Source organism: Pygoscelis adeliae, unplaced genomic scaffold (assembly GCF_000699105.1).
Source record: "Pygoscelis adeliae isolate BGI_AS28 unplaced genomic scaffold, ASM69910v1 Scaffold53, whole genome shotgun sequence".
In the NCBI taxonomy this organism is placed as follows: domain Eukaryota; kingdom Metazoa; phylum Chordata; class Aves; order Sphenisciformes; family Spheniscidae; genus Pygoscelis; species Pygoscelis adeliae.
The window spans coordinates 334,215-346,173 of record NW_008824468.1 but is presented as its reverse complement, the minus strand read 5'-3'; the positions used below and the strand labels follow the sequence as shown (position 1 = coordinate 346,173).

At 38.4% G+C, this 11,959-nt stretch overlaps 1 protein-coding gene across 1 annotated transcript in view; it reads left to right on the top strand.

Annotated features, from left to right (window-relative positions):
- Positions 1–11,959, top strand: part of POLA1 (polymerase (DNA directed), alpha 1, catalytic subunit) — a 208,145-nt gene that overhangs the window by 32,096 nt on the left and 164,090 nt on the right. The window contains exons 22-25 of the mRNA XM_009321121.1: positions 819–915; positions 1,454–1,578; positions 3,393–3,542; positions 5,410–5,532. Coding sequence (XP_009319396.1) covers positions 819–915; positions 1,454–1,578; positions 3,393–3,542; positions 5,410–5,532 — 495 coding nt within the window. The remainder of the gene's footprint in view (positions 1–818; positions 916–1,453; positions 1,579–3,392; positions 3,543–5,409; positions 5,533–11,959) is intronic.

Genomic DNA, 11,959 nt, shown 5'->3' with positions numbered 1-11,959 from the left:
TCTGTTTTTTAATAGATGCACATTTGTCCTACTTTGCTGATGAACAGTATTTCAAGTATAATTTGTAAGGCGGGTGATTTGAGAAGGTGGGTAAAATATCCAAGGGTATTAAAAAAAAAAAAATTTCCTTTGAATAATACCAGTGTAAATATATTTATAGAAGCATCTATATGTTTGTTAGTAAACAAATTCGAATTTGAGAATATATTTCACTATATTTTGCTTTTTAGTTTTACTTTTAAATAAGTTCAACAGCAAATTCCAAAGCAATAAGTTCTGTTGATTATATTGTTGCATCAAAGGAGTGCTGGAATTCTACATGGTTCAGAATAGCATTGGACAACTGGGACAAAAATTCTTACTACAAGAAAACAAATAGCAAAATACTCTTTAGGTCAGTAAGAATGTTTTGTCAGAATCTGTTTTGTTAAAGCCCAGCCATTGTATTTCCAAAAAGTACATTTTAATTGGGCAATAATACTTCTTCTGGGTCATGAGTTGATTTTTTTTTCCTAGTGTTGACTTTTACAGCCATCCAGAGAATGCATACTGGTGCTATGTTGAATGATGACAATTCCTTAAGGTCTTTGTAATCTCTTTGTTAGCAGTTTGTTCCTATAGGAGTTGGTTTTAATGCTATTTTGACATGTAGAAAGCTTTAATAAGGATCATGATGAAAACACCATTTTTTGCATGTATTTTAAAAGGAACTCTATGCACTGTCTCCCAATTTCATATTTGATTTGCCAAAAATAACTCCTCAACAGTATAGAAATCTTGCAAGACTAGATAATGACTTTTTTAAATGCCAAATGTAGGTGGATGAAGATGAAGGTTTTGAAGATCAGAATAAATCAAAGATAGGGAAAAAGAAAGCAGCATATGCTGGGGGCTTAGTCTTGGATCCCAAAGTTGGTAAGATGTGGCAATTTTCCTTCTTCTATGAAGTTAGAGGCAGGTAGGTTATGTTAATGCAGATAGATTGCAGTGAGTGCCATCTGTGTATCTTGTGGGAGTTTGGGGTGGGGCGGAGGGAAGGGTTGTTGCGTACAAGAAAATTCCCAACGTTGACTGTGGAATTACTTAGTCTTGGGATGTTTTTTCCTTATCTTTTTGTGGGAAGATTATGGTCTTGCAAGGATTAGGACTGTATATCTGTGTATAATTTTCTAATGGACACGTAAGTTTTCTTTCAGTTTCTCCTCTATGTGGGGAAAACTGTACAAGTGTCCTATAGTAACACAGAAGCTATCTGTTCAACTCTGGTGAGTTAATGGGGTTGGATCGTTCCACTTCTGACAGCTTTCTGTAATGGGTAGTGGTGCATCTCAAAAGCTACTTTAAGGGAAGCGTGCTACAATGTGTTACTGTCACTTAAATATTAATTGTGGAGTTGAATGAAGTCCTTAGGGAGACTGAGTAATTATGACTTTTGTTTTAAACTCTGTTTTAGGTTTTTATGACAAGTTTATTTTGCTTCTCGACTTCAACAGCTTGTACCCATCGATTATCCAAGAGTTTAACATCTGCTTTACCACTGTGCAGCGACTGTCATCAGAAGCACAGAAAAGGGCAGAGGTTTGTGTGCTTTAACTTGGGACTTAAGTTACACTGTCTTAACTTCAGTGTGATTTCTGTGAATCAGCTTTTTAAGAAATGGTTCTTTTTCTCTGTTTAATGTGTTGTTCAAATTAAAAAAGTGATTCTTGTTTAAAGACGCATCGTAGTAAGTTTTGGTTTGGGACTTCTTGAATATTATATGTCTGTCATCTTTCTTTCAGTAATACTTTTATAGAATCTTGGTAAGTTCTCTCCCATCTAAATAAAATCTTGGTATGCTCATGAAACACAATTTTTAGTGAGGCTCTGTTGGCCCTTTTCAGCCCCAGGTCCTCCTAGCAATTTCTGGGTTCCTTGACCAATTTCATCCTAACTTGGTAGAGGCTTCCTAAAGTTAAGTTGCCACAGAATTCATGCAAGTGTACCTGAATGAGGGAGACACAAGTCTCATGCTTCTGCCTGGGGGGAAGAATGCAATATGAGCTCAACCCTTATTAGACATCAGGAAAACTATGTGTGTGTCCTGGGCGTGTGTGTCAGGGAGTGATACTGTGACTGTGGGACCAGCTTCATGGAAATTCATGCTGTTTAATACAGCATTAAACTGTATTAAACACAACTGAAAAACCTCCTGAAGGTGTAGTTCCACATACTGTTTTCTCAGCAGCTGTGTTGGCCATGGCTTATCCATGGCTGCTTATTCTCATTTCCTCAGCTGTGCTGGCACAGTTGTTGGTGGAGCAGTGCTGTAAACTGAAGCAGTGAACTGGTCAGGTCTAAAGGTTAAACCTGAGGCTTTTATTTTTAACTGGTATCAGCTCACAGGTTGGAATTAGTGTGTTGTGCATAAGTAGTTATGGGACATAGTTAGTCCCATAACAACTGAAATATCAGTACCATAGCAGAAATGAGGAAAAAAGTATGTGGAACTCTGTCAGTAAGTTCCTCCAAACTCTCTGTGGATTTATCCCACTTTCTTAAGTGTGCTTCAAACTGAAGCAGCTCATTGTGACTTCTATCACGGTGTGATATTTAATCAGGTTCTGGTGTCATTTCTTGTTATGGTTCTTCCCAGACTGCTTAACTAAACTTGCCAACCTTCTAGTGTCTCTATTGTCTTTTCTTTGTATATTTCTGTCTCTTTCATTGCGCTTGAAATTTCTTTCCATTTTTGCTGAGCAACCGTTTCTTCGGTTATACTAACAAGAAGAATGTGTGCTTTCTGGTTAGATGGTTGTTTTGCTATAATCAAGAGTTGCTTGGGGTGGAGTTTTCATTCTGTTGTTACTGTCGATTTCTTTTTTGTCAGTTATCTTACTCAAAGTATCAGTGCCACAGAGCATGTGCTCCATTTTACAGTTCTGAACACCAAAAATACTTATGCGATAATTAAAAAAAGGATGGATTTTTTCAGCATGGAATGAATCACTTGTGTATGTGCTTTTCTTCGTATTTTTATATCTACCTATATATATCTAAGAGTGAGAGTGTGTGTGTGTGTTTTATTTATCTGGATTTATATATACACATATATATTAAAAACACACACACATACATTAAAAAAAAAAAGTCCTGCTACTGGTCCATGTCTCTCTTGGGTTTCTCCCAGACAGAGACAGGCTTAGGCCCTGTCCCCCAACAGGGACTAAGTAATATAGTTAAATACCACAAAAAACTTCTCATGCTTGTTGTTCTAAACTGTGCTTTGGGTGCTCTGCAGGAATAGATACAAGCTGTGTGGTTTGGGGTTTTTTCTCCCAAGCTTTTCACTTTACACATTAAAATCTAATCTTCAAGCAAAAGAATGGTAAGCAGTGGTGATCATTTCACAGGTTGAAGAAGAGGAAGAAATTCCAGAGCTTCCGGACCCATCTCTGGAAATGGGAGTTTTGCCTAAAGAAATCAGGAAACTGGTGGAGAGAAGGCGCCAAGTTAAGCAGTTAATGAAACAGCCAGATTTAAATCCTGACCTTTATTTACAGGTGTGTTTTATAGAACTCCTTTGATTTCCCTCCCACTCCCCTTAAGTGCCCTGGTCAGTCTTGCAGAATAGGGATGATTAGTAGTGAGCAGTGATTGTAAGATGCTTTACTAGTAGCCCATCATTGCTGCTGCAATATGAGCTCAACCCTTATTAGACATCAGGAAAACTATGTGTGTGTCCTGGGCGTGTGTGTCAGGGAGTGATACTGTGACTGTGGGACCAGCTTCATGGAAATTCATGCTGTTTAATACAGCATTAAACTGTATTAAACACAACTGAAAAACCTCCTGAAGGTGTAGTTCCACATACTGTTTTCTCAGCAGCTGTGTTGGCCATGGCTTATCCATGGCTGCTTATTCTCATTTCCTCAGCTGTGCTGGCACAGTTGTTGGTGGAGCAGTGCTGTAAACTGAAGCAGTGAACTGGTCAGGTCTAAAGGTTAAACCTGAGGCTTTTATTTTTAACTGGTATCAGCTCACAGGTTGGAATTAGTGTGTTGTGCATAAGTAGTTATGGGACATAGTTAGTCCCATAACAACTGAAATATCAGTACCATAGCAGAAATGAGGAAAAAAGTATGTGGAACTCTGTCAGTAAGTTCCTCCAAACTCTCTGTGGATTTATCCCACTTTCTTAAGTGTGCTTCAAACTGAAGCAGCTCATTGTGACTTCTATCACGGTGTGATATTTAATCAGGTTCTGGTGTCATTTCTTGTTATGGTTCTTCCCAGACTGCTTAACTAAACTTGCCAACCTTCTAGTGTCTCTATTGTCTTTTCTTTGTATATTTCTGTCTCTTTCATTGCGCTTGAAATTTCTTTCCATTTTTGCTGAGCAACCGTTTCTTCGGTTATACTAACAAGAAGAATGTGTGCTTTCTGGTTAGATGGTTGTTTTGCTATAATCAAGAGTTGCTTGGGGTGGAGTTTTCATTCTGTTGTTACTGTCGATTTCTTTTTTGTCAGTTATCTTACTCAAAGTATCAGTGCCACAGAGCATGTGCTCCATTTTACAGTTCTGAACACCAAAAATACTTATGCGATAATTAAAAAAAGGATGGATTTTTTCAGCATGGAATGAATCACTTGTGTATGTGCTTTTCTTCGTATTTTTATATCTACCTATATATATCTAAGAGTGAGAGTGTGTGTGTGTGTTTTATTTATCTGGATTTATATATACACATATATATTAAAAACACACACACATACATTAAAAAAAAAAAGTCCTGCTACTGGTCCATGTCTCTCTTGGGTTTCTCCCAGACAGAGACAGGCTTAGGCCCTGTCCCCCAACAGGGACTAAGTAATATAGTTAAATACCACAAAAAACTTCTCATGCTTGTTGTTCTAAACTGTGCTTTGGGTGCTCTGCAGGAATAGATACAAGCTGTGTGGTTTGGGGTTTTTTCTCCCAAGCTTTTCACTTTACACATTAAAATCTAATCTTCAAGCAAAAGAATGGTAAGCAGTGGTGATCATTTCACAGGTTGAAGAAGAGGAAGAAATTCCAGAGCTTCCGGACCCATCTCTGGAAATGGGAGTTTTGCCTAAAGAAATCAGGAAACTGGTGGAGAGAAGGCGCCAAGTTAAGCAGTTAATGAAACAGCCAGATTTAAATCCTGACCTTTATTTACAGGTGTGTTTTATAGAACTCCTTTGATTTCCCTCCCACTCCCCTTAAGTGCCCTGGTCAGTCTTGCAGAATAGGGATGATTAGTAGTGAGCAGTGATTGTAAGATGCTTTACTAGTAGCCCATCATTGCTGCAGACTATATAAAAAGCTGTGAATGTAATTGTGAACGTTAAGTTCAGTTCTCTGTTGGCTATGGTTGTATCATTTTTGCTGGTTATGTTTCTTTTCAGTATGATATCAGACAGAAAGCTTTGAAACTCACCGCTAACAGTATGTATGGCTGCCTGGGATTTTCCTACAGCAGATTCTATGCCAAGCCTTTAGCTGCTTTGGTGACGCATAAAGGGAGAGAGGTAAGTCATTAAACAGGTATACACGCATGTAAAATTAGTGGATTTAAGCCACCTACTTTTTCATTGAATGGGAGAATGGTCTTGTTTTCAAACCTGCTTTTGGTTTCAGAACTGTAGTTTTTATCTTTCTTGTACTGCAGAAGTTGGAAAAAAAATGAAACTGGTGTCTAGAAAAGAATCAGATAAATGTCTCAAAAAGTACGACAAGTTGAAGCTCTAGCTAGAGCCTTATTTTGAATTAAACTGCTTAGTTTCAATGGGCCAGATTATGGTGACAAAAAAATCAAGGCTGCTTTCACATTTTCCATGAATTTCCAGTTCTGCTTGATGGGTTAGTCTTTCATTCGGTGGTATGCTTCAGCTTTGAATGAGCTTGTCTTTGGCCAGACTGTCCTGTGCCCTGGTATGTTGAGTTCCCGAAACCCTAAAGTTTGTGACAGGGCTAATTAATCACATGGTGACAATGGATTTGTCATGAATTTGACTTTTTAGGGGTTTTTTATGGTCTTCATTAGTCATATGGAGCACCTGTCAGAAACTGGGTATTGTATGGATACTTGAGCTTTTGGCCTCTGTTAAGGGTGGACAATACTTCTTGTTTGCACTTACAGTTTGTTCTCAATTGTCTGTGACTTATCAGTTATGAGATAATGGTGCATGAAATTCTGGTGTTCCTGCACTATGTTCCAAAGTGGTGGTGGGATGGGAAAATTCTAAATAGGTGGTACAGGATGTGCTAGGGACCGCTTTGAGACACTTTCTCTTACGTAGTTGATTTTTGGTTGGAAAGGATTTCTTACCTCTTAAATTCTGTTGGTGCTAGGCCTGGGCTTGCTTCTACCAAGCCTTTGCACACATTTGAAACTCCAGTTTTGTAGTTGCTCTGAGTTTGGGGAAAAACTTAATACTACGGCACAGTGTTGCCTGAACGTGTGTTGTACCCAGTGCAGGTTTAAAGTTCCTCTATGAAGTGAGGCTGCTGGGAGCGCAGCAGAGAGATGCCAATGAAAGTCTGCGTGAGCCAGTCTGCATCTGGCAGCACTAGTGCCGAGCTCAGTGGGGCATTACTGTCTCGGTAGGTCTCTTCTGTGCAGTACAGCACCTCCTGTAGAGCTAAAACTATCTTTTTTTCCTATTCTTTGAGGTAGATTAGTATTCATTACTCTGGATACTGTGGAGATAACAAACTTTTGAAAATTTGAGAATTTTTCAGGATGATCTACAATTTTGTTCTTCTGTGTAGAATGATAGATTCTGATGAAATACACTGTATATGCTCTCTCCTGAAAACTAACATTTTTAGGTAGGTAGTCAATAAACAGATACAGCTTTATTAGTTCCTTATTTCTTGAGTAGTAGTTTTTGCCATAAAAGATGATACAAGAGGACACCTGAGTTTTCTGGTTTTTTTAAAGTTGAAATATTTAATCTGGAAGAAAACTACTTTGGAATTTTATATTAGCCTTTCTCTTCATAGGTTTCCTCTTACCACTAAATGCTAATGTAAAAGAGGTGAACGTTAAGTATCAGGAGATTTGGGTTCTCTATATGAAAAGGTTAATTAAAAAATAACTATTATGGAAAAATGTTATTGATCTAAATTTAAATGGCCTTTTCTGATGATCAGTAATTGATACTTTTTTTTTTTTACACTGTTGTGGAGGGAACCTGAGTAAAAGCCGGTAGGCTTATAGATGTCTAAGAGGGAAAAATACTATGTGGGATGAAAACTGAACTTAATATTTGCACTAGCACAGTTACAGTTCAATCGTAAGTCTTAGCAGAATAATGGAAAGTGGGAAATATATATTTCAAGTTGAAGAAGTTCTTGAAGCTCATCGTAGCATTAATTTTGAAGGTAGGTGAGAGAGAATGAGTTTTGATGACTTTCATAAATTGCTCCTTTCTAATTGTGTGACTGAAGACCCTTTCACTGAAGCTGTAGGAAGACCGAGTACTGCAGGCATCTGATGCTGAGTGCTTTGTACTACCTCTCCTGGACTGTAACTTCTCTTTGTGGCTTGGCGATGCCAAGGCACTAAAAATACTGGAGCTGCCATGGGGTTCCTTCTGTTGACTATAAATTCTTGTAATTACACATTGCCATTTAAAAAACTTGTTTATAACTATACTACTGTTTGACACGTTCGCTTCATTTTGGTGGCAGGAGTATTAAATACGATGTGGAAAGGCCATTTATAAAGCCAGATCATAGTGCTGAGACAGAGTGTAATCCGTAAGAGCTCAGTTCTCTTCAGTCAGGCTTAGCGAGATATGAGCTAGTGCTTGACCTTTATTTACCTTAAGACATGCAGTAGAAATGTAGCAAAGCCTTACAACTCTGGCCATATGTAGGCTGGATCCAGCAGAGAGGTTAGCATGTGTCATTCCAGCGAACCAGGTGTAATTTATGTGGCTAGTGTAGTAATGGCATTGAGTTTTCACTAGATGGCGATACAGACCTTGAGATCATTAATCAATTAAGACTTTCATTTTTGTCACAAAGTGTTTTAAACGTTGACTGTCAGGTTTTTCAAACGGGCCTTCCTTGTTTATTTTTGTCAGTTGTGGGTAATCTCTATCAGGGAAGATGGGGCATGTCAGTGTGTCAGAATTTAGTGTATTCTATATCACAGGTAGACTGGTTAAGTTTCGGTGTATTTTGCAAGGAAAAAAAGAGCAAAAATTTTGGGGTGGGAGGGAGTTAAAACTATAGCTCAGATCTGTTTGACCTTTTTGGAAAGTGTAAATGTTTTCCTGTTTTGATCGTTAGAAATGCATCAGTTCTTGTTCTTACAACAAATTTAAAAAAGAAATCTTTCTGCATTTGCAATCCAAATGTTACATTATTGATCTGGAATGTGTTAGAAGGATTCCTGGGCCTTCCTCTCCCCCCCACCCCCGTGTTACTAAGCGTTTGCTTGGACATTGCTCTTGTTGTAACTACAGCAGTTGCTTGCATGGAAAAGTAATAGGAAAGTATTTAATATATTTTTAGCTGTCCTTTAATGTAATTTAACAACTGGAAACAAGATGAGCTGGTGTTGTACAACCAGCCAGCTCTGCACTAGCAGGCAGTGTAAGGTCATGCCTTTCTAGCCTCTTTAAAGGACAAGTCTTTTGATGAAGTCTCAGTTGTCTGATTTCCCAAACGCAGGATGCCCTCTGCTGCAGGATTTTCCTACAGGACAGCAAAGTTGTTAAGAGAATTTTATGTGTAGGCAGCTTGGTTGCTAATGGCTGTCACTCAAAGCTGAGGCCTTTTCCAGGTACTTACTTTTTTCCATGTTGTTTTTCATTGTTGCACATTTTTGCCCGAGCAGGTAGAAAACTTGCATTTGAAAGGAAAATAACACATTTGCTGTTTTCAGCAGTACTAACAGGTAGATCTAGTGTTACAGTATGCAAAATAAAAGGGGGAAAGAGGCAATTGGGTTAATTCCAACTTTCTCATTCAGATCCTTTAGATACATTCTCAATTAATAATTAAAGGCCCTGGCAGTCAAAAGGAAAGAATAAAAGCATGTTATTGCTGCAGTCTGGGAAAAGAATGGATGAGGGAGGAGAAAGATGAGCTCATTTTAAAAAAATTAAGCAAGGGTAGGTAAGCAGGTTAATGGCCGTCTATTGTAATTGTCTTCTGTAAGAAATCCAGGCATCTCTTTTTTTTTTTTTTTTCAATTTTTTTTTTTTAAGTCTTGTTCATCCAGGGTAATTGATCATCAGCTACTTTCTCTTAATTGCACGTAAAGCATTGGTTATACAGTCTGCAAGAGTTGTCATGTGAATGGGGCAATTGTCAGACTCTTAGTTTCTTCCCTGTTGTAGTATGGGAGAAAGGGAGTTGTTAAAGGAGGGAAAGGAGCCTTCTGAAGTCTCATATAAACATGCTGTCTATATTTAAACAGGGAATGCGACATCAATGTAACGTTTTTGGAAGACATGGAGCTTGATGGCAAAAGGCTAGGCAAAGAGTTTCTTAATTGTTTTTAAATATAAAAATTGCAAACTGAAATCTTACAAAAAATAGTGCTAAATTGTTGCAGTGTCCCTAAATGGAAACTGTTGGGGTCAAACCAGTTGTCACTGTTGGTAAATTTATCGTTATGTATGCAATTGTGAGCAAGTGAAAAAGCTATGCACGTTATTCTGCATGCTAATATCCAAAACGAGTTAGAATAGACATTTCAAAGGAGGGGCTGCTTACAATCTGAAAATGCGAACTGAGTACCAAATAGTAGAAAAATTATGGAACATCTTAAAATTCGTTGAAATGAAATATTATTATTGTTAGTCAAGTGCATGAGATTACATCTGGTCTGAAAAGGCTTTTGCATCTCCAAGGAGAGGAAATGAAAATTTCAATTAAGAAGAATGGCCAGAATATTTTGGGTGAGGAGGAAATTAGTCTGGAGGGAAAAAAAATTATTCTATTTTATTTTGGGTGGTGTGGGTTTTTTTCACTGGACAGAAAGGTTTTATTTAATGGATATTCACCAAGAAATGTTTAGGAAGGTTGATCAGATTCAGATTGATTGTACAGCAAGTCGGATGAATAGAGAGACTTTCTTTTTTGTGACTGCTTATTTTAAGATTGTGCTATCACAAGAGGTTTGGTTCCTCTCACTTCCTGACTGTTGATCTCTGTGGATGGGTTACAGCAATTGCATGGCCCCATAGTGAGTTGGATCAGCCCAGTGATCCGAGTTGAAAACCAACTCTAGAGGAAAACCAAACTGATTTTTGTTGGATCAATGACTCACTGCATGCTCTTAGAGCCGGTAGAAAGGAAGAGGTTGGAAAGTGGGGGCAGACCCAGTATGAGATACAAGAGGTCAGGCATGACCAGCCTATTTTCAGCTCACACCTGACTGAAACTGTAGGGTTAGTGTTAATAGGACATGTCAGGGTTTTGTTTGTTTCTTGCTTTCCTTCTTCTGTACTTTTGTTTTTTCTTATGGTTTCCTATCTTGTATTTTGTTCCTATCTTGCCAAAAGACAACAGATTTTACTTGATTCTTATCTTAACCTGGCTGACTAGGGAACGAGAAGATACTCCTCACCCAAAATTGTGGTAAAACTGAAAACCAGGGTACTGGGAGACCTTAAAGAGCAAGGTCTCTGGCACATTCTCCGTATCTGAAATGTAACAGTATGTCCCCTTGTAGAAGCCATGTGTGTTGGGTAGAGGGCTGATTCCTCAGGATGAGGAGAGGTAGAAATGTCTTTCCACATCCAGTGGTAACAGGAAAGACACGCAGGTGTGCAGTAAAATATTGGGGAATGTACTTGAATCCTGCAACCCCTAAAGTTTGCCATGCTTCAGCTTTAGAATAACTGGAGAAATCCTCTAATCCTATCTAGAATACTGTAGGGTTTATGAGATTCAAAAGACAGAGATCCTTTCGTGGTTCTCCAGACACTGGCATAGAGATGCCTCGTAAAAGGGAGATAGAGGAGCACAGGAGCTTCACCATGAAGGTGAGAGCTTTTGCAACATCACACCACCATTTGTAAACTGCTTAGGTTCTGTTTTCAAACAAATCCATTTTTCAATACCCACTGTTAAGATTGGAAGAATACAAATGCTAACTGCTGTCTTAATGTTCTTTTCCAGCCTGTATATTTGTTAGTACTACAAGTCTTTGCAGTACGCATTTTCTTAGTTCATTAGTAGCTTGCCATAAAATATTTTGGTTTTTGAGACTTAACAGAAGTTGTTCTTCAGGGTGTTATTGCCTCACTCATTTACCTCATGCATTTATCTTAAATTGGATGTTGTCCTGTTCTAGAAACCATGGGTTTGGATACCTAGGTGGTAATAAAGTTTTCAAAATACAAGAGACTTCAAATTAGGGGGGGGGGGGAGAATCATTTTCCTTTTCAAGCACTATTCCTAAGAGTATACAAAAATGATCTAACTGAAGTGTCTGTCTCCCATGAGACTTAAATAAATATTCATACTGTCCTTCAAAGATGTGACACCTTGATCTCATAATCAAAAAGTTTCATGTATTTCCTGGGAATGTTGCCCACTGTGCAAAAGCTCACTGTTGCACAACAGACTGTATTAGAAGCTTTTTACTCCATCCACAATTACATGATCTATTCTTTATCCTCTCGGATGAATACTCATTTGAGCCTACTAGATCTGCTGTTTTCAGGTAGTGATTTAAGGGTGGTGATGATCATACTCTGACATATAGGGAGAGGCTGAGAGCTGGGTTTCTTCAGTCTAGAGAAAAAAGTTTAAGGATGGAATTAATTGTGGTCTTCAACAACCTAATGGGGGCTATCAAGAAATTAGACTTCCCAGAGATGCACAGCCTTGCGCCAGGCAGGTCTAGCCCTGTCTTGGGTAGGAGATTGGGTTAGATGATGTCCAGCGATCCCTTCAAACCAAAATTGTCTTATGACCATCAGTTTA